At 41.6% G+C, this 26456-nt stretch overlaps 1 protein-coding gene across 1 annotated transcript; it reads left to right on the plus strand.

Moving 5' to 3' along the window:
* The first annotated feature begins 4021 nt into the window (after positions 1-4021).
* Positions 4022-25985, plus strand: tjp3 (tight junction protein 3). The gene is made up of 30 exons (XM_080011443.1): positions 4022-4119; positions 8499-8555; positions 9030-9154; positions 9273-9375; positions 10125-10419; positions 11765-11868; positions 12538-12727; positions 12934-13015; positions 13278-13378; positions 14268-14364; positions 14758-14940; positions 15918-16021; positions 16538-16622; positions 17324-17412; positions 18002-18098; positions 18808-18887; positions 18994-19063; positions 19652-19725; positions 19818-19881; positions 19995-20151; positions 20462-20570; positions 20852-21071; positions 21856-22052; positions 22304-22399; positions 22515-22594; positions 22958-23168; positions 23365-23465; positions 23940-24527; positions 25056-25111; positions 25220-25985. Exons 1-30 carry the CDS (start codon positions 4093-4095, stop codon positions 25335-25337), a joined length of 3960 nt encoding a protein of 1319 aa, XP_079867569.1. The 5' UTR covers positions 4022-4092; the 3' UTR covers positions 25338-25985.
* Positions 25986-26456: the final 471 nt, after the last annotated feature.

Below are 26456 nucleotides of genomic sequence, written 5' to 3' on the forward strand. Positions count from 1 at the left end.
GTATCTTATTTTTCTTGGGGTTTTTTTTTCACATGATCATTTTTCATGCTAGTGTGTTCGACCAATCGCTGTGGATTTACGTCTGGACCAATCACCGCACAATTACGCACTGAAATGTTCCTCTTTTGTCTTTGAGTTGAAATGTCCCTCAAGAACGTTTTAACATTCATGATCATCCCTGGATCATGCAGTGTGGACACAAAAGAAAGGGACAGTTCCTCCAAAGGTCTAAGAACTTACTGCGGTGCAAAAACACCTTCTCTGACCGATTATAGTTTTCGGGGTTTTGTAAAACGCAGCACGAGTTACAGTTTTCAGATTTTCCATTAAACGCAACATTAGGTCACGTGTCTGAACGCTATGCAGTCGACAAGGCGCAAGTTGCTGAATGCGAATGAGTTAAGAAAGACGAGGTTTGGATAACTTTGGATGATGATGTCACAAAGCGTCCCACTCCTCAAACTAATCAAATTCTGTCAACATTCTACTTCTGGTAAATTTACAACTTTTTTCACTAATTTCTGCTCCAAATGTACATCAGTATTGATCAAACAAAACAATAAGACGTCCTGGTTCTAACGAGATCTCTGTGTGTACTGCAGTTGTCGTGTTTCAGATACTTTTGGTCCAAAAAACACAAAGATTAAAAATAATAAAAGATTGAGCACAAGCAATAGGGTGTCAGCCATGTGGGCTGGACCCCTAATAATAACAATATTGTATCTAGTTATGATACATTCTGAATGAAACCCATTAAAATGAAGCTTTCTGATTGTCACTCAACCTGACCTGGAGAATTTCTTGTTGGTTTTTTTTTTTTTTGCTGGAGGATAAAGGGTGGTTGTGGTATTTTTTAGATTGGTGTTTGCCACATCTACTCACAGTGTTGACAGTGCATGAGTAATGTCCATTTGAGAGCTAAAGCTTGAAGTTTCCTGTATCATTACAACCACTCTGCTGGTCTAATAAACCTTTCAACCTTTCTTTCACTGCTCATAGAGAGCTGCATGGGGCATTTTAGTTATTTCTATTCAATGTCCTACTAAAAATGTCCAGTTGGCTCAGTTCAAGGTTAGCCTTCATTCAGTGACTTTAGTTTAATGTATTACATGCAATAGTAATTATATTCATAGAATCTGCAGGGGGAAAAAAGTTGTTTTTCATACATTATCTCTGGTGTTGGTTCAGTATAGTTTGTATAGAGTCATCAGAGGGGATCAGAGTTGTCTATTCAGGTACGACAGAGTTCAGAGTGAGTGATGTGTTTACTTATTGTAGAATGTGACACACTCCTACTTCCTCAGTGCTCTGCTACTGGGAGGTGTTTGTTGAGTACTAGCCCACTGTGATACCTCAGATTGTGTGGGTTCTGCCATTATTTCCACCATGGCCTATTAATTATTCAGTGGTAGAGCCCTTACGGTCCAAAGAACAGCTGTTGCAAAGGTGATCAGACGTCTCTTTTGCTGTACTGCACAGCATTTTCACCCCTTGTCCCACGTCCTTGAGACGACGTCCCACATTTTGAGGGCTCTAGTTTTCACAAGTCAAACCACTGCAGGAGTGACACTTTTCTAAAATTGTGCTTTTATCCAATGGCTGGTGGACCACAATGCAGGTTTTGACCTGTCATCGTCTTTGCTACACCCGCCGGCGGAAAACTGCGAGACACCACCATTTCACAAACGACACTAATTTAGGTGGAATATGATTGAAGCAACCAGAAAGAGGAGGAAATGCAGCTACAACCCAGACTGGGAAACTACTTATAACTGGTTGAAGCCGGGGAAGGTGATTCTCAGAATTTGTTTTGCTAAATTTGCCTGTGTTTTCTCTAGCGTTTTTGCCAGTGTATTCCCCTCCACTCATGTATGACTTGGATTGAGGTTCTCCTCCGCCGTGATATTGTTATCTGTCCCCATTTTCTGCTCAGGTACCTGAATGTGCCAGGCCCTCACTACCTCTACCCATATCTCTTCCAAGGCCAGTAGGGAGCAAGTCTATGCAAAGGGTCAAAAGCTGTACCAAAGCGGGAGTGCCAGGAGAGATACTGTAGAGACATTTCAGTGCAACTACATTCCAGGCCCCTGCTGGTGTTTACCATCCAAAGGAGATATGGTTGAATTTTTTTCTCTGGCAGCACAGTTATTTCCTGATGCTGTAACACAGTTTGGGACTGTAGTGGAACCCCCGGAAACTTTACTCAGAGTAAGCAGACCTCCGGTGTAGCAAACATCCCTGTCAATTATTAATGGCCCACTGTTCTCATTCCACTGTGTAACCATAGCACCAGGAGGGTCTGAAACGAGCCAGCAGCTTGGGAACTGCAGTGGCTCTGTGGGAAAGACCACACTAGTGACCAAACTAGTCACAAACTCAAACACAGGACTGACCAGTGGGAGCCATTGGACTTTTTTTCAACATCGCAGTCTCTAAATGAGGACATTTTGGATACTTCAAGAATGCTGCACCTTTCTCTCAGCTGTTTGGAGCAGTAATTAATTAATAGTTATTTTTTTGTTTCTTTATTCTTGTTTAAAAAAAAAATATATATAATAATAATTGATCCAATTTCTTGTGGACTATTTGTTTTTCCAGCCCTGTATTGACTTGCAGCGATAATGCCCAACTGAATCCCATGGATTAACTTAATTCAACTCTGGCTGGTTGGTCTCGTTGGTTTTTTATATGGGATGTGTTTATGAGCTGAAACTGAAATAACTAAATTGGTCAGCAGGCTTTTTTCTTTTCTTTAAAAACACAAGTGGACAACATATCCTTTATTAATATGAATCCAATGCAGAGGATGAAATTAATGAAGCACTTTGGCTCCATGCCACCGGAACCTCCACCACCTCTCCTGGTTGTACCTGTAAGTGGACACATACAGTAACACAATGTCGGAAAAGCTCCAAAGTGCTTCCCTTCGCACACTCTTCTTGTGAGATGAATGCCTTCTTGTTTATTACTGTTTTTCTTCTTCTTGCCTATATATGTTTTTAATCGGAGAGCAGCATTTTTAATGTTCTGCAGATGCATTAATTGCAATTGGTTATAAGTGATTACAGAAAGATAAGGAGCTGCTTCACAAGTTTATGGCATGTGAAATGAAAGTGGTAACCCATGACATTATTGAGTTCGAAAATGCCATCTCAATGATAGTTTATTGAGCTGACACTGTTTCCATCATTGATGGCGGGGTCCGCTTCTCCTGGCAGAAATGGTGGGATCGGGCACTTGCGAGAAGAAAGTGGGTGCAATAAACTGAAATTTGAAGAAGCAGTGTAGCAAGTTGTGGTCAGTAAACTGTCTTTTTGGATGAGCATTTACGAAAAAAAGAACTGCATTCTCAGATGAAAAAAAATATATATATATACCCACAACCTGAATTGACTGAGGGGGGACGAAAAAAATCAATCGATCAGAAGAAAACATACTAAGGTAGTGCAAGCAAAGACATGGTTAAACCTGGAAGTTGAAAAATATGTTACCGAATGAGTTTGGAATGGCATTCTGGGACTTGTAGTGGGACCCAACACAGATGATCTTATGGATTTCCAATTTAGGTGTCATTTTATTTGAGTCGGAAATTACCCCACAATAATTTGCCTTATGCCCTGAACACCTGGCTAATCATTACCTTTATCACACTTAAGGTGTCACGCCTTTCTCGTATAGGATTTGTTTATTTTTTTGTACAAGATAACTTGGTTCCACCTTAAATTCCTGGTACTAAAGGGCAACTGTGCCCAGCCTGTGAAAATGAGAGCTGGGTGGGGGAGGAGCACTCCAGGTGGGATTTCAGTGAGTTGTTTTTCCTTTTCTTTCCTACCCACTGAAAGAAAAACACCAGACACATTAGATATTAATTACCAAGGACGACCAGGTTTCAGCTGGACAGCAGCCAGGTCTTGGTCATCCACATTTGGAGCTGACCCAAGGAAAAAAATAGAACAATGAAGGATCTGTGATTTAATTATTTTTTTCAAGGCCTTTGGTTGAGGTGTAACCATATGGAACATAAAGAGCTGCTTGTTTGCTGAGTATAGAACGCCGCAGGTGTGCAGGAGCGGCTTAAAACCCCAGTGGGAGATGGAAGTGAGATTCAAAGAACAAGGGGTAAGTAGGAAGTGAGAAATACAAAGTGTTGTCGGCCTAGGATCTATTAGGGTATAGCTTACTGGAAAGTACCTGCAGAGTGGCATTACATTTATTTCAGACCAACCCTAAGACTTATCTCATGACTTTAAGGGCTTTACACCCAATGTTTCAGTAGCTTCAGAAAGAACGTTAAGGGCTTCCACAAAGCCGTCATCATGTGTTTCCCATGTTTTTAACTTGTTTGAGCCCATTTGTGTTTTGACTTTTTATTATTTGTCTTGATACATTACCAATAGGATTGCATGTTCTGCAATATGATGCACAATCTGTTTAAGTAGCTTGCGTCAACAATTTTCAGGAATGTCCCTACACAAATAGCACCGTCAGTATTTGCATACTTTATACTTCCCCTTCCTTTAAAGTCAGATGGATGTTATATGTTGACAAACACTTTCTTTCTGTTTCACTTTGATATTGAAGCCGATGTGGAAAATTACATTTGATCAATGAAAGACTCATTTGATCATCAGTGTAATCAATGATATTGGGTCCATATTTTCACCAATGGCTGATCCATTGATCAGCTAAGTGTTTCCTTTTGTCAGATAATCGCTCTTGTCATTTGTCATTTTATTTCAGCTCTTCCACTTTTATCGCATCATGTGACACGTCCCGCCTTGATGAGCGTGTGATGTTCTAGGACCTTTGTCTTGTCTGCTTGAATACTTCACCTCTCACTGAATTACAGATTACAGTTCAAGTTGCTCACACACAAACAGTGATTTGATATGTAGGAAGAACACCATATGTAATCAAAGCCCTTATAAAAATTGTATGATGGTGAGATCCAAAGTTGGTTATCTCAAGTTTAAAAATGTTTTTTTTGTTTTTGTTTTTTTTAAGAACTAGTTTTAAAGGTCTTGGTCCAAATTCACATGAACCAGTGACGGCAACCCAAGCCATAAACAAAGCCATGGAGAAGTCCCCCAAAAGCCTTAAACATGGAGCAAACTTAGAGAAAGCACCTGAATGGAACGCAAACGGCTGACTAAACCAGGTTTAGCCAGGTGTGAAATAGGTGCGAATCGGGAATGAACAAAGCTCTAATATCACCTCCAAGCTATTTCTGCCAGTGCAGCTGTGAGGAATAGCTTGGAGTGTGCTGAGAAAATCCATTCATCATCAAGCTCTCTGCGTTTCCACGGACAGGGAGTCTCATAAGGGATCAACCCTGGGCCCTTGTGTGTATATCTCTGTTTATTATTAACTCAGGCAAACAAACGGCTTACTGTTCCGAGGTCCTACACGACACTCCTGTACTACTGCCCGTAAAAGTTAATCTGTGTCACCCTTCCTGACCTAAATATGTTGTCTTCTATTTTCCTTTAATTGTGGATTATATGGCCAACATTTAAGCCTATATCACATTAATGATATAGAGTGTAGCACTACAAAAATGATTTTCAGGTGATACATTGAAAAGGCTAAAATAAATCAACTAAAGAACACATTGATTTCAGTTCAATTAATTTTAAATCACATTTAAAGCGCAGCCTTTTTTTTTTAAGTTCAATATTGTTTCCTTCTAAATAGAAATGATATTAGTAGATTTTAGATTGATACAACAATCTTCCATACACTTCTGTCTGTCATGGAAATTCCACAGCACGCTTTGGAATTTCTAATAGTGTCCCACGTGTGAGACAAATCAATAAAGTATTGAATACATCACAACTACTTGTCTTAGTCTAGGTTTATTTTAGAAGGTTGCAGCCAACGGAAAAACGGTACACTCAAAGAGGTGCGGCGAGGTGTCTCAGCGATTCTGACATCATGCTATACCTACATACAGTTCTTCCAGCTCACAGCAGCTTGGTCGCTCCCTCACGGCTCCCTCTGAGATAGCCTTGGCGGTGAGCGTAGAATCGGAACTTTGTGAGAACTAGTAGGTTGTTTTCTGGACAAAGTAATCAACAGGTCATGTCAACAAAGAGTTTACCTCAGGGCACAGGGTTCAGTACATTGCCATCCACAGTTGATTATCCGCAGTTGATTGAAGTGGAAATCTATGACTTTTGGGTCGAGCAGGAATACAACAGGAGGGCAATTTTATTGACATGGCAACATAGCTGGCTGTTCTAAGGCAATATCTATAAATTGCCACCACATGTCCTCCATTTTTTTTATCCTGGTTCTTGATGACTTGATGTTTAACTAGAACAGTGTTTCCTCTGTCTTCCACAGCAAAGTAGCCGGCTTTACCTGTTTCTTTTTTTTTTTTTTTTTTTTTTTTCCATTTGTACTCTCAAACAGCCGTCCTGTCACTATGAAATATACAGCCTGCCCGCCTGCCTGTGTGTGTTGTTGGGTTTTGAAATGTGTCGGCATGTGGGAAATGACAGCCATGATCGGTATGTTGCTGCTGCAACTGTAATAATAGTGTGGTTGTAGTGGTAAGCGGTGGTTTGGTTTAGTACTGGCAGCTCATCCTCAACTTTGTTGGCTCATAAATTAATGTACCATCTAAGCGGCAGATGTGTTAAATGTTCTTTCAGGCAAACAAAACACTGACATGACGGCGCTTAAGTGACACTTCTTCGATATCTCATTAATAAAGGAAGAAACGTATGTATGCATGCATGTATGCATGCATGCATGCAGGGCCTCTCTAGCCATTTTGCCACTCCAGGCACACCATCGACGGGAGGCGGGGGGGGGTGTAAGAGAGTGACAGAGAATGTGTCCCCATTACACAGGGTGCTTGTTTCGTTCCACAAGGAAACCAAGTAAAATAAAATTACCTACATCTAAAATTAAAACACTCTATTTTAGGCGCACCGATCGCACCTCGGTTGGTGCCGCCTGTACCGTCAGAGTGCAGGCGTACGATCTCTGGCGCACTCTATGCACCGTCGGTACAGTTGGAGAGACAGGTGCATAAAAAAAGTGCGGCGTCTATAGGAAGAGTGATTTTATCCAAAAGTGGACTTTGGTGTGTTTTTTTTTTTTTTTTTTAAATTTGTTTTTGGTCTTTTTCCCGCAAGTCGCCGCGACATTCACAAACAGCATGTTTTGAATGGGCACTGCACTAGTCACTTATGACAAAGCAAGAAATCTATGTATGCATACATTATATGCACGTCCTTCGATTATCTCGACAGCCGTTCATCTGATCTACCTCACACTTGACGGTGTATTGCTGGGTTCACGGATGTGCAGTGTCAAATTTGGTGCAATTAGGAGACGCGACACCTGTAATATTAATAAACTTTGAATAAACATGCGAACAAAAACCCCTCTGCTCTGTGCAGCAGCAACGGGGTGGGGCTTCAGGGCTCTGCGACTGAGTCACTCATGTCTGCAGTACAGCCCATTCTAAGCAGTGCAGAAGGGGTGGGCGATACCTCAAATGTTGGTTTTGATCTAAGGCCAAGTAATACCTGGGCCAAAATCACCTAAAACAAACTGTTATTTGTTTTGTTTTAATAAGTGGTGAACGGGGAGACGCAGCGGATCACTCTCACTGATTGCTTTTCTGCAGTAAAGGATCTACTGTTCTCCACACAGTGACGGGCACCGCGCAAGTGAGGAAATATATTGAGAGAAACTGATCCCTTTTTGGCTTCGACCTTATTGACGCAAGAATCGATCTTCAAAACGAGATGTACTATCAGTAGTATCGATACTTTTGGTATTGATCGCCCGACTCCTACAATGCAGCCCATTCCGAACAGGCAGGTTTTGAACGGGCACAACACTAGTTTAGCCAAAGGCTCTTCCACATACTGGTGAAGTGAGATGACAAATGTGTAACTGCATTCTGTATGGCAGCCACAGAGAGGAGAGAGGGAGTGAGAGGCGCACAGACACACACACCAGTCTATACATTGTGTTTTTACATCTGTTTACCGAAGAACAAGTGCTTGGTATCAAATGTCATCTGCACCAACAGGAGATAAGGTGTGTGTGTGTGTGTGTGTGTGTGTGTGTGTGTGTGTGTGTGTGTGTGTGTGTGTGTGTGTGTGTGTGTGTGTGTGTGTGTGTGTGTGTGTGTGTGTGTGTGTGTGTGTGTGTGTGTGTGTGTGTGTGTGTGTCCCTCCCCTCATACCTGTCGGACAGGAATGAGACAGGTGAGAGCATGCTGGGATCGGAATGAATCTTTATCACACACACAAGCTGCCAAAAAACACAGCCTCACTCAGCTGTAGCAAAGAATAATTTAAGGTTTACGTTATCCTTGCTGTCTTTCTTATGTTATGTCGTTATTTTTTAACTATTGTGCAGTTTTACTTGTGCAAGGAAACATAATTGAGATGTTTTAATCCCCCAACCCCAAATGTATTTATTTGAATTTATCTTTCCCTTTTTGTTCCCTTTTAAAATTATTATTATTTTAGAAGCCAGGCATGGAAGAGTTGACGATATGGGAGCAGCACACGATAACCCTGAACAAAGTAAGTTATCTTCTTTTTTCTTTGTGTTTTAGCTTTGGGTTAGTTTAATTTGCTAAGTTGAGTTTCGAGTTCAGACTTTCTGACGGGCTCTATCTCCCCCCCCCCCCCAAAAAACGAAAGTGGACCCACAATGCGTGCTACACAAGCACTAGAAGCATTGTTGCGGTGGGTATTGTGCAGCGAGGCGGGTTGAGTTGGATTGTTCTTCAAAACTATTTGGTTTCACTGCACAGACCAGGAGGAATGTCATCGAGACACACCCTGCTGCAGCCCAGTGATACAGTTGAATGCTGAAGGAATGTGCTCTTTGTCTATCGCATCATCTGCAACATGTCACTTCATTTTTTCTTCCCCTTTCCATCCCCTTCTCTCTGTGTCTTCTCCCGCTTCTTCTTCTTCTTCTCCCGCTTCTCCTCCTTCTCCTCCTCCTCCTCCTCCTCCTCCTCCTCCTCCTCCTCCTCCTCATACCTTCAGGACCCCAAGCTGGGCTTTGGCTTTGCCGTTTCCGGTGGCAGGGACAAGCCCCACCCAGATAACGGTGACACGGACATCGTTGTGTCCGACGTGCTACCAAATGGACCGGCCATGGGGAGGCTGTTGTAAGTTCATTCTAATGCACCTTGTGTGGTTTGAGGGTTCTTGAAATGCTCAATATTAAGACAAATGTGACTTATAATCAAATGTACATGTGCTAATATTGATCTCTCTTCGTTGCAGCACCAAAGATCGCATCGCCATGGTCAATGGGGTGTCGATGGAGAACGTCCACTCTAACTTCACCATCCAGAACCTCAAGTCATGTGGCAAGATTGCCAACATTGTGAGTACGGTGCCAGTGCTAACTTGAATACAGCACAGCATTGAAATAATACAATTTTGAATTTACTTTCTGTGTTGCTTATCAGCAAAGTGTGTCCATATCTTTCCCAGACTGTTGGAAAAAGTTAAACATTTATTTTATCGTGGACTAGTGCAGTGCCTGTTCAAAACCTGACTGTTGGGAACATCCTTGGGTCCCTAGCGATACACTTCCTAAAGCCCTGCCCCGCTGCCGCACAGAACTGAGTGGCTCGTTGTTCGCTTGTTTATTCAAAATGTATTTATATTACGCATTTCCAAATTCCACTAAATTTGACACTGTACGTCCGTGGGTCTCCAGTAATAGACCCGTCATGTATGAAGTACATGGGGTGAACGGTTGTCGAGATAATCAAAGGACATACAGAAAAAGATTCCTTCCTTTTATAGCTGGATTATGCTTATGGTCTGTTTTGGCATTTAGAAGATGCTTTTATCCAGTACATCTTGCAAGAAGTATTAGTCAGAAATCCTCAAAATGGGGTCATAGTTAGTGGTGAGGGGATGGTGTGGTTTGAACAGCCACACCCATTCGTTGGTTCAGATTGGAGGGTAGAAAGGATGAAGATTCTGAGAACGAGAAGAACAACCTTCACATATTGCGTGATATTTCCTGGTCTTTTTCCATTAAATCATTTCTACATCATTTTTTTCTTTCCTTCTTTCTCTTCCTTTGTCTCTCTTTCTGCCTCTTCCTTCATCTCTCTCCAGACGGTGAAGCGTCCCCGTAAGATCCAGATCCCTGTTACTACCAAGCCATCCCGCGCGGCTTCGCACTCCAATCTGCTGGACAATGACCCCCCGAGTCGCCGGCTGCGGCGATACTCCGACGGCAGCGACAGGGGGCGCTACCGGCCGCGTGCACGCAGCTCCACGCCCGAACGCAACGGCCACAGCAACAGCAACACGCTGCCTCTGCTGTCATCCGGGTACAAGAGGCTGCCGCAACAGGACATGGCCGAAAAACCCATCAGAGCCACGCTCATCAAAAAGAAACTCACTGACGGTAAGGATGCCGAGGGCCTCTCTGAGCGGGAGCTGATGTACTGTATATTGTCTTCAATATACATAAGTCACTTTAGGCAAAGCAGCTAGCAAGGTTGTCTCACAAATTCTAAGATAATAGGTCTTTATTGGTATATTCATTGTTCCGATTCAATATCAAAAAACGATCTAAATGAGCATTGGATTTCGAAGTGCAAATTCACAAGCAGGTTCGCGATTCTCTGCCGTATTTTTGTGGGTAATATTGTTCGACTTGGTCACCATATTAGGGCGGTAAAGAACCTCCGGTAAACAAATGCAGTGTGCGCTGGGGGATGCCCTCCGGAGTCGACTGTGGCTCGCCCGGCTTCGAGCCGACTTTCATGAAATTTGGTTCGGAGTTGGGCAAGCAGCGGTCGGCCCTGCGGAGGGGTCTGCTGCGCTGCATCCCTCAACACACACTGCACCCACCCACCAGCGGATCTCGACAACTCCAATGTGGCGGTCACGCAGAAGCATAAGTTGAGTTGACAACCGAGCTCATCGCATTTTAGTCCATGTAGAAGACAAGACACAGGTAGTAATTTGCCTTTTACTACCAGCGTTCCCCTCTGGGAAAATTTGCATTCATTTTTTTGTGCTAATTTTAGTGAGTAACTTTAAAGTAGTGTGATATGGTAAGTAACTTATTGTTTATTAAAGTCTATGGTTTTAATAAAGCTGTTGGCTATTTAGGTGTGTTTAAATATTGTCATATTTTTGTTATTATTTATAATAATTGTTATTATTCAAATAAAAGTCAATGGCATAGCCGTCAGTGCTGGAGAAAAAAAAAACGTTTAAATTTAATCGAGTCATGACCTTAAAATCGAAAGTCAAATCACATCATGGATTTAGGGAATCGTGACACTTCTAATATTAATATAATAAAGGTTACTGTACAAGGGGCTACAGAGGCAGGATTAAAAAGGGCAAAGAAGGAACAGCAAAAGCAACGCAGTCCCCCCAGGAAATGCAAATTAAACGAATCTCCGCCATATTTGCGAGAGCTTTTTACATTACAAACATTAAATGGACAAATCAACAGACTACTTAAAATTGTGAAAAAAGAACCATGATTCCTTATGCAAGCTTATTTTTCCAGCTTACAGCAATACGCAAAACATAAATTATCACAATATTACAAATCTAGCAAGGCAGTTACAAAAATGTAATATATAAGTGTTTAGAAGTGTACTTGTGTATGAAAGTCAGGGCATAAAGATTTTGCATTAAGGGATGCACAGAGCCTGTACTGTACTTCTAAGGTGATGGTACAGATGCTCTGATTGGCTGATTTCATCAGTTTTCTGTCGTTCCGTCCACAGAGTACGGCCTGAAGCTTGGCAGCCAGATCTTCATTAAACACATGACGGACACAGGGCTCGCTGCTAAGGAGGGAACGCTGCAGGAGGGAGACCTGATACTCAAGGTAAAGGAATATAATATAGCCATAATGATATGTGATCAGTACCTGGGAAGGAAATGATTAATAATCTGAATTATATACCAAGATCTGTCTTCATCCTCAAGAATTGACAAGAAATTGTATGCATGAGTCATTTAAACATTTGCCACATATTTTGTGTACTATGGCATTAACATATTATGTTTTATATTTTAACATTTACAATTGTTTTGGGTTTTTTTTGTTTGTTTTTTTAGTATATCCAATTGCTTCTTAATTCTTTGCCCAGTCAACTGACTAAACACCTTTTTCTGTAAGTACCATTCTGGATGTTTAGTACAGTGGTTCTCAACGTGGGGTCCGGGGACCTTTAGGAGTCCTTCAGGAGGTTCTAAGGGGATCCCCAGTAAAATGATTAATAGTTAAACCATGGCATTATTTCATTTACCAGACGTTAGCACCATTAGAGAATCTATGATAATGACTGTTTTAATCATAGTTTCTCTGTAATCTCCTTAACCATAGTAAAGACAGGCGTGGAATTTTGGACTAAGTCATATCTAATAATGAAATCTAATCAAATGGGGTCCATGGCCTGATGTGTACTTAACTGAGTGTCCTTGATATGTAAAAGGTTGAGAATCACTGGACTAACACTCATAATTCGGACCGATTTTCTTGGTCTTCGTCCAGATCAACGGCATGACGACTGAAAACCTGTCGCTTCTGGAGACGAAGCACCTGGTGGAAAAGAGCCGCGGAAAACTGACCATGCTGGTCCTCCGGGACGACCGCAAGTTCCTGGTCAGCATCCCAGAGGTGGAGGACAGCGCCCCCAACAGCGAAGAGGACCGCCGCCGGGACAGTAGCTCTGAGCTGGAAGGTTGGTGTGGTGACAAAATAAAAATACTGAGATTAAGGTTAACAAAATAAGAGAGATATGACAGAGAGGGGGTTAAGAGGAAAGTAGTGCTGCTGGATACATTATTAACACAGATTTTGATGCTGTGGTGCATCAAAATCTGATAATCTAAATCTAATAATGTATTAATGATCTTGTCTTGATGTTTTTCATTTTTGTCTGATCAGATATTTCAGACCTGGACACAGACCTTCCTTCTCCTAAAGACAGAGTTTCCCGCCCTCCTACGAGAGAAAAGCGCACGCGCAAGTATGCACACACATACAGAGTCCACATCACCCTCACCATCATGTTATTTATTTTTTATTTAGTGTTAGTATTAGTGTTAATATTTTTATTGAAATGCCCTCCAATGAAGCTCAGGAAAAACGCAGACTTATTTCATGGGGAAAAAAAATCAGCTTTTCCAGAATTCCTTGTTTGGGCATTAACATTGTAATTTAACCATCATGACCAGAACATTTAAGATTTCTAAGATATTTTGTATTGAACCTTTTTTTTTCTTTATTAGAGCCCGAGCTGAACCACCTCCTCCAGCCAAGTCCCGAGACTCCTCCCCGGTGCGCTCCACCCTGACCCGGCCAAACACCAAGGCTTACCCCACTCGTAGAGGTTAGTCCTGTAGAGAAAAACTCCTTTTTACTATGACTTCACAAAGCTCGTTCATTCATTCATTCATTTGTGTGCTCAAACAAACAGTGGTTGAGTCACAGTGATTCTCAGAGGTTCTTAGAGGCCTAGATATTGAAATTGAATGGATAGTTGGAAAAATATTGATTTACTGGAGCCCTCGTGAGAAATCCAGGAATAGTACCACTTTACCACGGCACCAAAAACCTGGAGACACCCGCTAACATCGGCTGGCATTTGTCATCAGTGGGAAAGGAAAAACCCGGAACTCAGTCCCAGGTGAAATGACCCTGCAATAGACCCAGGTTTTAACCAGCTCCACCTCTGATCGGCTCTGATGTGAACAGGACATCCAGGTCGACTAGCTAATTTTTTCCCCTTTACCTCCACGGTAAGATGCGTGTTGAAATTCCGGACGCTGGCGTATTTTAAATAGACAGGAATATCCGTTTATCATTTGATCATTTCATATCCCATTTAGAATCCAAATGAACGATCCAATTCTTTTGAACGGATCAATTCCCCCCCAAGTTTTACATTTTTATGTTATTTTTTTTTAAGTTGCTGTCTCCTCTACTGTTTTATTTCCAATCACACTGGGACATGACACACCCCTTTCCAACGTATTCATGATGTCAAACGTGATGCACCAGAAAAAAACGGCATTTCTCCTGGCAATGAGGAAGCTGTAAATCACCCATTTTTAGGGGGGGGGTCAACCCGCTAATTTTAGTAAAAACAGTATAAGCCGAACTCATAGAAACTACTGTTTAAGCAGAACAGCTTGCTTTTTCTGTAATGGTTCGGCGTCCCACTGAGAAAGCAACCCAAATTAACATTTACAAATTGACATGTGATATTGTTTCTGCAGCTCCACCTGATTCTGAGTCGGACCGCAGCGCCTCCCCTCCTCCGGTCAGGAGAGACCGAGACAGCCCCGACATGAGGGACAACTCCAGCAAATACCGGTGTGATAGGAAGCTGGTTATGCAGACTCCTTAGTGATTGTTACAATGGAAGTGTACATATGATAGAATGATTCATGAAAATTCAGTTGCACAACATTTTTTAATTAATCAAAAATATCAATCAATCAATATTAATAGAATTTCTTGCTTGAGCCGCTATAATGATTATCCACAAATTGAAATTTGTTCAAAATGTTAAAATGCTAATTGGTAATTCGGATTGCTATTAAGAATTAGTGGGAAACCTAGCTAGACGAGACACTGTAGGTTCTGATTTAGTGTATCTCACTCCCAACTACGCACAACATCTTTATATTCAAAACTGTGAAAGTCACGCATTAAATCGCATGATGAAATGGAAGATGATATAATTTGTTATTTATCTTTCTCCAGGACTCTGTCGGGTATGTCCACCCTGCCCAACCCACGGGCCTCCCCTGTAGTCCACAACATGGCCCCGCCCCGCACCTCCTCTGCCGCATCAAGGCCTCGAAAACCTGTCTCCGAGTCGGACTCAGATCGCAGCGTGTCCCCTCCTGCGCGGAGGGAGAGCCCCCGCCTAAACTCCAGATACAAGTAAGAGCCTAAACCATTCTGCCTCAGCCCAAACTTTCCAAATGTGTGAGGGGGACTCTCCATTTGGAGTGTAAGTGAATTAACATAAAAAAAAAGTCGGTGGAGCAGAGGGGCCGTGGTAGGGCTGTCCCATTCCTGAAATTTTTGATGATTGGCATAGGAATAATTGTGATTAACAATTGAGTTATCTGTTTATATTATAACAGTATTATAATACACATCCAGCATATGAGGAAGAGTGATTTGTTGACAGTTAACATTGGAACAAAAAAATTTGAGTCAATAGTTCATTTTACTCCACTCACCTGATGAAAAGGCATTACATTTGCATTTTATTCATTTATGCAACATTGGCTTTAAAATCCCCATAAATTTGATTGGAAACGTAAGATTATGGAATCTAAGGTTTTTCAGCAAAGTGATCAGGATTTGCTAAAAAAAATTATTTATCAGGTGATTATGTACTGATTGTGACAGTTCTAGGAATACAAACAACATCTGCCTTGCTGCCTGCTATGCCTACAGTCACATTACACTATAATACAATATGATAATATATTACTTAAAATGAATTAATATCAACAAAATAGGAGACATCTAATTCTAGGGAGGCTATGGTATTTTTTATTTGATTTTTATTTTTTTTATTTTTTGTTTTATATGCAATCTCATATTTATTTCAGACAGACATTAATTATTACACCAGCAAATCACAAAGTCAGGAAGTAAAATTTGCCATCTGTTGTTGTGCCCCCCCCCAGCTACACCTTCTACCTTTGCTTTGAGGTTATAATTAGAGGCTGAACAGCCACTTGTTTGGGGGAAGGTTGATACCTTTATTGGGGAGGAAAAAAGAGAAACATCTCACCTCAAAATAACGGCAAATGTGGTTGTATTGAATAACATCACCGTGTTCACCTCCTGAGTTTCTAACCATCTTGTCCTTACCATGTTCTGTTCTTCTCTCTTATCCTCAGGGTTCTTCCTGACCTTCCCCTCCCCTCCATGAGGGCTTCCCCCATCATGGTTCGCCAGGAGCCTCCCCGCAGAGTCAACTCCCCTGTCAGAGTCCCACCCCCAGGTCAGAACACACCTTCTGGTTCTTGTTCTTTTCTTCTTGTTTGTGTTTTTATTCTTGTTCTTCTGGTTCTGGTGCCCATGGCAATATTAGTAGAAGACCAACAAGGACAAGAACCTTGCTGGTCTCCTTCTTGTTTTTCTAGTTGTTCTCATTGATTCTTCTTGTTCTTCTTCTCGTTCTTCTTGCTGGTCTTATTTTTCTTGTTCTTCTTGCTGGTCTTCTTGTTGTTCTCGTTGTTCTCCTTGATCTTGTTGTCGTTGTTTTCGTTGCTCTTATTGTTATTGTTCTTGTTAGTCTTCTTGTTTGTTGTTCTTCATCTTTTTCATATTCATTGTCTTCTTTTTCTTGTTGTTCTTCTAGGTCTTATTATTCTTTATCTTGCCTGTTTCAATTTTGCTTGATCTCTGAACTGTTATGACATCAGCACGTCTCTACGAGGTCAGAGGTCAGACAATAGCTTGAAAATCTATGTGAGGTACTGTATATAATTCTGTCCCTCTGTCTCTGCTTCCCCAGACTCTGAGTCGGAGTCTGACGGCAGCTCCAGCCACCCTCTAAGGCAGGGAATCCCCTACAACCAGGACTCTCGAAATAGATACAGGTACTGATGAGGGTCTGTCCCAAAGTCAACCCTGAACCCCTGAGCCACCAAACATCATGTCATGGACCGGGCGCTTTACAAATTGTGCATAGTTTAAATACCCTTATTTAAAAAGACAATCAAATAGCTTTTTATCTGCCATAATCATTTAAATTGATTGTTGTGAATATTGTGATTTTATTTTTTATTCTGTTTTGATTCACTGATTTATTTGTGTTTTAGACGTGGTGTTCAATCTGATTTGATTTGTGTTTTGACTGTGTACCCCGTGATGATTTTTTTTCTGTTGATATTGTGGTGTTTTTTTGTTGACCAATAAAATAAAAATGAATGACACTGAACATCTCCCTCTACTGTATGTGGCCATGTGTCGGTGAGACAGCTAGTTAGTTAGATCAAACATTACTGTAGCCAGTCGTTTATAAAAACCTAAATGATCAGTAACATGGTTACGTTCATTACGCAACACGAGCAAGCCCAAGATCAACAACAATCTCGCTAATAATCAATAATCCAGCAAAATTTGATTTTGTGATCAGTTGTAAAGATGTTTACCATCAGAGAGAGAGCGAGCCCGATACACGATAAGGTGAATATTCATCCTCTGATCAATAATCATCATTTCAGCCACAGGTCCCCCTTTCCAAACGTAACTGAGATTTGTCGTCCTCCTCTCCCTCACTCCCTGTCTTCTTTTTCAGAGTCCTCCCAGGGCTATCCCAGCAGCCCCCGGTGGAGCCCCCCCGCTGGTCTGCCCCCAGTGTCACCGCCAGCAATCCACCGCAAAAAGGTGTGCGTGTATTTGAATTGAAATATGGGATGTATTTTACAGTTTGAGCTTTAATTTGATCATGATTACATAGGAATCCGTTTGATTCAGTCAGTTAGTCAAGTAGAAATTAGGGAGCTATTGTGTTAGGTCTAAAACATATTGTGCATAATCACCGGGTGTGTTGCATTGACATTTCACTGCATGGAAGTATGTATATGTGTGTGACAAATAAACCTCTTGAATCTTGAATACATGTTATATCAGGGGTCTCAAAACTGAAATGACAGGCCAGGTTTTTTCTTTATTTTTTTCTACATTGAATTACTTTTGTGAATTGCCTAAAAACATGATGGAATCATAAAAAAAAGTTATAAACTGAAAACCTAAGATAAAATAGTTTCCAATTATTTTGCAGCACAGATTTAACAATATATTATAAACATGTAGCGGGCCTGTGGTTTAACACCCCTGTTTTGTATCAAACAATTGCTCCAAAGAAGTAAAACACAAGTACTGTTTTTATTATCATGAGAATTTTAGTTATTCACAACAAATAAATAGCCTTCAGGAATGCTTATTGATTTATTTTGTATATTTTTGTGGACAGCCGTCTCAGAATCTGAGTCAGAGGCCAGCTATGCGTCCGTCCCTCGGAGAGACTCCAACGACAGCGGAAACTCGCACAAAGTCGCAGATCGCTACAGGTGAAGCATCAAAACACGGTTTCATCGGCATGATGTTCTCGGGCCACGTGGATTTTGATATTTTATTTGCAGTTTCAAAATGAGAGCGTGGAAATTAGAATCCAGCATAATACAAATCTGATAAACGTGTTAATCAATTGATTGATTACCTGGTTAATTAATTATATCTTATGATTGCTCCACAACTAGTTCATGCGAGTTCATTTTGAGTTTCATTGTACGGATGTGTGGAGAGTAAGAACAGAATGCTGAACTGGTTACTCTGCTTAAAATGTAGAGGAAAAAGTCGTCTCAATTCAAATACTCTCTGAACACACTAATTGCACGTGGCCTCAAACTTCCTGCTACGATTTCATCACAAAATGGTTCAGTCACATGTGGTGTAACACAGAAATTGCATTACAATTCAAATCATCATCCCATGCCGTTCAGATTGTGGTTGTTTTGATGCGTGTAGCAATTTTTTAGCTTATTTTATTATTATTTTATAAATAATAACCTACATACCATTTTTACTGTTCTTGGCCTGAGTTAACCCAGGGTCAGGAACCATAAAGTCTGAGAGAATTAGTGTTTTTCATTTTTTCTCTCTGTGCATGTTGTACAGATCGAACCTTCACTCGATCAACTAAGAATCAGAGCGAAGCCTGAGTTTTCTCCAGCAGATTCCTCCTCACCAAGCAACCCCCCCCCCCCCTCCCCCCCACAGGGTTCTCCCCAATATGATGTCGGCCCCGGTGAAGCAGGAGTCTCGACGAGCCCCGACACCCCCCAGACCGGCTCAGGACGGTCTGTGCTCCTTCCTCTGACTCTGTTCTGTACTCGGTTACTCTGTCATTACTTTGCAGTTTGTTAGTTCTAGATCAGTTGAGATCCACGTGGTTGTGTTGTGCAGATTCCTCAGAGTCGGATCATCTAGCCCATCTCAGGAGATCTGGGAGCTCGGAGCGAGAGAGCAACCACGGGTGAGTCAAACCCAGCACAACTCGCAAGCTGAACCTTGTGTTGTACTTTCTATCGCACATTTTGCAAGAAAAACAATGCCTATAATAATAGTCTTGCCATTTAGAATCTTAGACATGCATGACCAGACAAAAACTGTTGCCAGATTTAGGATATTGCTTATCTGGTTGTCTCGTTGTCAACAACTTTTCATATGGTAAAAAAAACAACAACTAAATAAACCTAGTTTACCTTGGTATGTTGAGAAAATGTTTTTTCCCTTTATTTTTTTATGTTTGGAAACTTCCACCAAGGAAAATTTGTGATCCTGTTATTCACATTGACCTACTCTGTCAAAATAGTGAAACAAGTGACAACATTGAAATATGGATCATAATTATATCTGATCATTATCACTGAATTGAATGAATGATTCCAATTCAACAACCATTTTGTCAGTCTTGGCACCCAAGAGCTGTTGTATGGCTTCCAGCCACTTCTGAAAGTTAGTGGAATATTTTGAATTAACACGAAATAAAGATTTTAAAATCAATGCATATCCAATGTTGTTTCACTTTGGAACCAGCCATAATTTCCTCTCCTCTCTGTAGAGTTCGTTCTGCTGGCAATGGAACTGGCACCGTGAGGTCTGGGATTTCAGTGAAGAACAACCCTCCCGTCTACTGTTAGTGTCACTTTTAACTGTACCTTTTATTTTGGTCGCATCTGTCTTTCCTCTTGAATTGAATTACAGAGTTTGACGTCTTTCTCTTTCAGCCAAACCAGTAGAAGAACCGATCTACTCTCTGCCTCCAGACTCTTACCCCACACCCAACCTAGGGTGAGCGCCCTCATCTACAATTCGGAATTAATTTATGTAGCTATATTTGGGTTTATTATTAGTAGTTAATACATACATGTATCTCAATTATCCTTAAACGTCTCACTCTTCAGGTACAGCTCAGACCTGAACACTGTATCCTTTGTCAAGGAGGGCAGCGTTGGTCTGAGGCTGGTAGGGGGTAACGATGTTGGCATCTTTGTGGGCGGAGTCCAACCCAACAGCCCTGCCCAGGAGCAAGGCATGAGAGAGGGAGACCAGATCATGCAGGTGAAGATCTGCAGTGTTGTAATACTCCTAAGAGGGGTGTTAGCGTGCGATGGGTCAAAAATGGCACCTGTGGTTGTTTTCTTGCTCTCTCTATATATCTATATATCTATATCTATATCTATATATATATATATATAGATATAGATATAGATAGATAGATAGATAGATCTATATATATATATCTATAGATAGATATAGATATATATATATATATATATATATATATATATATATATATATATATATATATATATATATATATATATATATATATATATATATATATATATAGTTTTGGTTTCATTTCTAGGTAAATAAAGTAGACTTCGGTCATTTCACTCGAGAGGAGGCGGCCAACTTCCTCCTCAGCATCAGGAGTGGGGAGCAGGTGGAAATCCGCACACAGAACAAGATGGACCGTGAGTACAAAATGAAGTTTGGTGACTCTGGGTGTGTCTGTCTGATATTTAGGCAAGGCTAGTTTATTTATACAGCACATATACGAAAGGGCCATTCAAAGTGCTTTACATAAGGCATAATGGACATTGTATGAAAGAAAGAAGAAGCTTAAAAACAGATTTAAGACAATAAAATTGCAGAGAGGTTTAAGTGTCATTTTAAACATGCCTCTTTCGACCTATTCAAAACAAAAACTTACTTTCAACCCCATTTGACATGTATTTCTTATCACCCCCCTCAGTGTACAAGAAAATCCTGAAATCGAACCTCGGGGACAACTTCTACATCCGCACGCACTTCGACCACGAGGCGGAGGGAACAGTGGGGCTGAGCTTCACACGGGGTGAAGTTTTCCGTGTTGTGGACACCATGCACCGGGGGAAGCTGGGCCACTGGCTGGCCATACGCATGGGCAACGACCTGCACGAGCTGGACAAAGGAACCATCCCAAACCAAACCAGGTTAAAGGGATATATATGTATGTGCGTGGTGGGGCCCACATGGAATGGGCTTGTTGTTCCAGCACATCCCACAGATGCTCAATCGGATCGGACCCTCACCCCAGCCGTAAAAGAAAACGTGATTCATCAGACCAGGCCACCTTCTTGCACTGCCCCATAGTCCAGTTCTGATGCTCACGTTCACGATCTGAAAATAGAATGTGCTTTAGAATATTTTGAGGATAAAATGAATTAAGACATTATATAGTGTAATTTGTAATCTAAAAAGCTCACAAAATATGCATATAGAAAGCTCTTAAAATAAAAAAAATAGAGATGGGGGCGGGGGACAAATCGGAATTACAGTAATCACTACATATTTACAAAACTTCATGTAGTATCTAATTTTTGGGGGGTTTCTGAATTGTGAATCACCTGGAGGTAAAATGAAAATGTATTATTTCAAGATGGAAGTTTATTTTCTCTGAGTGTTGTGCGTTCCTCACCGTGACCTCAGACACCCAGACTGGCTTGGTCTGCTGGTGGCGGATCTTGTCTTTAAGGCTCTCATACCAAACACCGGAGCTGGGCTGCAGGTCAATACGTGCTGGAACAAAGGCGGGGACATAAAATATTGAGATTGCAAACAACCAATATGGAAAGAACAAAGTTCTCTCCATATTGCCTAGCCTTACGGTTTTAATTCAACATTTAATTTGAGATTATTGTACACTAACGTGTAACTATATTCCAGGGGAAGTTATTACTCCAGATGTATGATACTCATTTCTTCCCCCACCCTCAGAGCTGAGAACCTGGCCAGTGTGGAGCAGACTCAGCGCTCCAGTGGAGAGAAACAAGTGTCTGGACCCAGAGCCGAATTCTGGAAGCTACGGGGGCTCAGAGGGAACAAAAAAAATGTGCGCAGGACCCGCGACGACCTACTGCAGCTCACCATCCAGGGCAAATTCCCAGCCTACGAGAAGGTTCTGCTCAGAGAAGGTGGGCGTTAATTTATCTCAGTCTGATTTGACACAAAATATGAAATTAAAGGAAGTATTCTGCTACTCTCATGCGGAATACCTCTTTAATTTTTGACTGTTCTGATAAAACACATTAATCCTGGTCATAATATTAAATGGTATTACAGATAGTGAGTGTGGCTCACTATCTGTGGTTTGTTGTTTTTATAGACCACCAGACTGTACATCCTGATATTATTTTTAACACCTGTGAAACTTATGTTCTTCCAGCTAATTTCAAGCGGCCCATCGTCATCCTGGGTCCTCTGAACGATATCGCCATGGAGAAGCTGGTCAGAGAGATGCCTGATGAATATGAAGTGGCAGGTTGGTGGTGACCTTAACTAGCTTTTTAAAATTAAGTTGTGATGTTCATTTCATCCATGTTTACAGGTCGTGTACCGTATTCATGTCCCTTGTGGAACATCATTGTTTTTTTTAGACATGGTGCCTCGTAGCGGTGGGGGAGACGGAGGATCTACTGTTATTAAACTGGACACCGTGAGGAGGATAGCTGAGAAGGTGAGCACTGAATTTGTTTACAATTATTTCTGAGAATAGCCTACATGTTAGAGCTGCCAACTTCATAACCTCCTATTAACATAATAAACCATTAATGTAAAAAAATACTTTCCAGATGTAAAACTGTAGAAGATCCGCCTGCCACACGTCACCCGAGTGACGTTTTCAGGGCTCTCCAAAATAGAATAGAAATACAAAATAAGAAATGTAGATTTGGTAATGTATAAAATAAACTATAAACAGAGTGTCAACATTCAAGCATCTGACATTCAAAGATATTGAATATTAGCTCAAAAGATCTACTCAATATTTACTGTTACTGAGCCACAACATGTTGTTGTTTCCCTTTCCTTCCATTTCCAGGACAAGCACCCACTGCTGGACATCACTCCCACTGCGGTGGAGCGGCTGAACTACATCCAGTACCACCCCATGGTTCTATTCCTGGACCCGCACAGCCGTAAGGACGTGAAGGCCATGAGGCAGCGCTACAGCCCCGACTCCAACAAGAGCTCCAGGCGCCTGTATGCCCAGGCGCTGAAGATGAGGAAGCACTGCAGCCATCTGTTCTCCGGTATATCTGATTTAACACTGAAACAGTTCAAAACGTATATTTGTTTTAAACTCACATTCAGAACATTTGTTTGATTGCTAATGGTTGTTCCATTTGTCGGCAGCTTCTTTCTTCCTACCGCTCTGTCTTTTTCGTTCTAGCCCACAGGTTGTTGGTTTTGCAATCTCAATATTTTATGTCCCCGCCTTTGTTCCAGCACGTATTGACCTGCAGCCCAGCTCCGGTGTTTGGTATGAGAGCCTAAAAGACAAGATCCGCCACCAGCAGGCCAAGCCAGTCTGGGTGTCTGAGGTCACGGTGAGGAACGCACAACACACAGGGAAAATAAACTTCCATCTTGAAATAATAATTTTTCATTTTACCTCCAGGTGATTCACATTTCAGAAAGCCCCCAAAAATATGATACTACATGAAGTTTTGTAAATATGTAGTGATTACTGTTAAAAAGGAAATGTTGACCAGGGGATGGCAATACATATTTTTGTCAAATTTACTTTATTTTGCTGTATTTTGTCCATTTGAAAAGGTGGAAGCACCATTGCTTTAACAAATTCAAAATATGGCAAAATGAAGTCACTTTTGCTTCACAAATATGGGTTGCTGGAGATTTTAAGATTTTAATTTTGATAATTTTTGAAAAATGTGCTGAGTAGTAAACAGCCTCAAACTCAAAGTGATGCCTATAAGGTCCTTTTAAACAAAATGCCAGTATATTTTAGTTGTTCTGCTCTTCTGGACACAGGTAAACACAGTTCCCTTGTCTCTTCCCAGCTGGAGAGTGGTGGAGAGCAGGACCTGGATGCGTTGGACCGGACCCACTCCGATTACCTGAGCGCCGCCAGCGACCTGGAGGACACGGACGGAGAGGCCTTCACCGACGGTGAGGTCTACACCGACAACGAGGACCTGGACGAGGCCTTCCCAAGCCAGGACACCGCCCGGCCCTCGCGGATCCACCCCAGGACGACCAGTGCCCTGGCCCGTTCCTCCGAGCCCACCTTCCAGCTGCCCGACTCCGACCTGGACATGGGCCCAGAACCCCACGCCGAGACCTACTCCCTCAGAGAAGTCCCGCCCCTGATGCTCGTCCCCGAGCTGCGGTCAACCCAGCGGCGGGACTCCAGCCCGCCCAGCGCCAGCGCCGTCATAGACCCAGATGAGAGCCGCTCGCACCGGAGCTACACGGACTCGGACTTCAGCGCCACTGAGCCGGTCCCCCCAACAACACCGTCGGACACACCCCCGGATTTCATTGCCCCCGACCCAACTACACTGCACTACGAGCCCTACAGCGCCCAGGTGGAGCCCGAGAGCCCCACGCCCGCCTCGCTGTCCGCCATCGAGGACAAACTGCAGGAGGTACAGAGGTCATCCTTCCCCTGATGGTGGAAGGAGAAGCTTTCTGTTTGATGCATTTTTAAAACAAAACAATGGGCCTCATTCAAGAAGGAGGTCTACAATCAGATTTGATCGTGTAGTTATAGGTCTGATTTTATTGATCCGTACATTTTTCCAAATTGATCAAATCTTCTGCAGTCAACAGTTCTGGTTTTATAAAACCAATAGTCTACTGCTGAGAGAGAGATCCATAAAATAAAAAATCATGTCCAACAACTAATAAAATAAATCTGACAGTGAACCAGAAAGATAAACCTACAGATAAGAAAAAATAAAATAAAAATGGTAATGTACAATAAACTTTAGATATAAGCCAGAAAATCTGATAAAAAAACAAAAAAATAAAAATAAAAAAACCAAAAGAAAAATTAAATGTGACAAGTGAACAGAATGTTGGCAATAAACCTCAATAATGAACACTATAAACTGCAGAAAGTATGTTTCCTTGCCGATGCTCTTATTAAATCTACTTTTCTTTGTGTTTTCCAGACTCGTTCAGCTGAACCGCAGGCCGAAGCCCCGCAAAAGAAGACACAATTCATTGTGTAGGCATTTCCCTCCACATTGCTCTCAGAATATAACCCCACCAGAATAAAGGTTGATAATTAGGGGATCACTTATTTTGTTTTTCCTCTTCCCCTCCCTCTGACCAGGCTGGCCCACCACCAGGCCCTCCAGTACCGACGCACGCAGATCCGCGGCAGCGACAGCTCTGACGACGACGACGAGGAAATCGACGACATGGAGTGGGGTCCGGCGACGGAACTCTAGGACGCGGAACCAAGAAGAATGTTTTGAGATCTCAGAACACAGCAGTGTTCTACAAAACAGGGATTTTAATAGGGGCTCGTTTTGGGGAACATGGACCACAGTACAGACAGTTCCAGCCCCCACTACAGCTTTAGAGCACATGGTTCAGGACTAAACACTTGATTCTCCTCTAACACCTCTGGTGCTTCAGTCCCTTCATTAACATGTTTAAAATTCTACATATTTGGCTCACTGGAGATGCTTGGTCTGAGTGGTAGCACAGGTGTGGTTCTACTGTTTGTGGATCTTCTATTCCTCCATGTTTTATTTAAACTGTAAAACAAATGTTTTTCTTTGCTTTGTTTTTTGCTTTCATAGGTAATATTTTTTTATTATGAAAAATACTACTTTCAAGCAAGTGAAATTTCTTGTCACAGATAAAGGACTGTATTTGAAGGATGTTAATTATAGATTGTATCATGCATCATTGTTTTGTTTAATTGTTCTACATTAAACATTTTTCCCCCCATATTTCCACAATAGCATTTATATTACGTCACATTATAATGTGTTGCTTCCCTGTTGACCAGCGTAGAATAATGATTGATAATCCATTAGACTGCCAAGAATTATTTAAATTTAGAGGAACTGTGCACTGGGACATGTTTTTCAGGGCTGTAAACTGAAATATTACTGTTCTCTAATGAAACCCATCAATACTGCTCAAAATATTAACGTGTCTTTTAAAATGTGAACAAATCAGCATTACAGGTAGTGTGTGACAGCTCCATCTACTGGTCATAATCACTGCAACAAATGTGCAGTAACGTAGATAAGCTATTTTCGTGGCTTTCTACATAATGCTCTTATTTACATAGTTTTAATCCGTGAATATTAATTATGTCTGGGTAGTTTATGAACAAATTTTCACCTGGTTGGATACACTGACCAGTACAAGCCAGTAAAGACTAAATGTACACCACCTTATGATGGGCGGATAACTGAAAGAAATAAACTTGCATAAATGAGTTACAAGTGTTTTCCTTCACCGTATATATTTAAAGAAAACATCGTCGGTAACAAACTAAATTAGAACTTTTAAAAGCCCATCCCAAGCGTAATGAGGAAACCTATGAAGTA

This window comes from Zeus faber (genome assembly GCF_960531495.2).
Source record: "Zeus faber genome assembly, chromosome: 1".
NCBI lineage: Eukaryota > Metazoa > Chordata > Actinopteri > Zeiformes > Zeidae > Zeus > Zeus faber.

Bases quoted from the DNA above. Each gene is read 5' to 3' on its own strand.
- tjp3 (XM_080011443.1), top strand. From the start codon at position 4,093: ATGGAAGTGAGATTCAAAGAACAAGGG. The intron at 8,556-9,029 runs GTAAGTTATCTT...TCATACCTTCAG, and splicing joins ACACGATAACCCTGAACAAA to GACCCCAAGCTGGGCTTTGG. The intron at 17,413-18,001 runs GTGTGCGTGTAT...TTTTGTGGACAG, and splicing joins CAGCAATCCACCGCAAAAAG to CCGTCTCAGAATCTGAGTCA.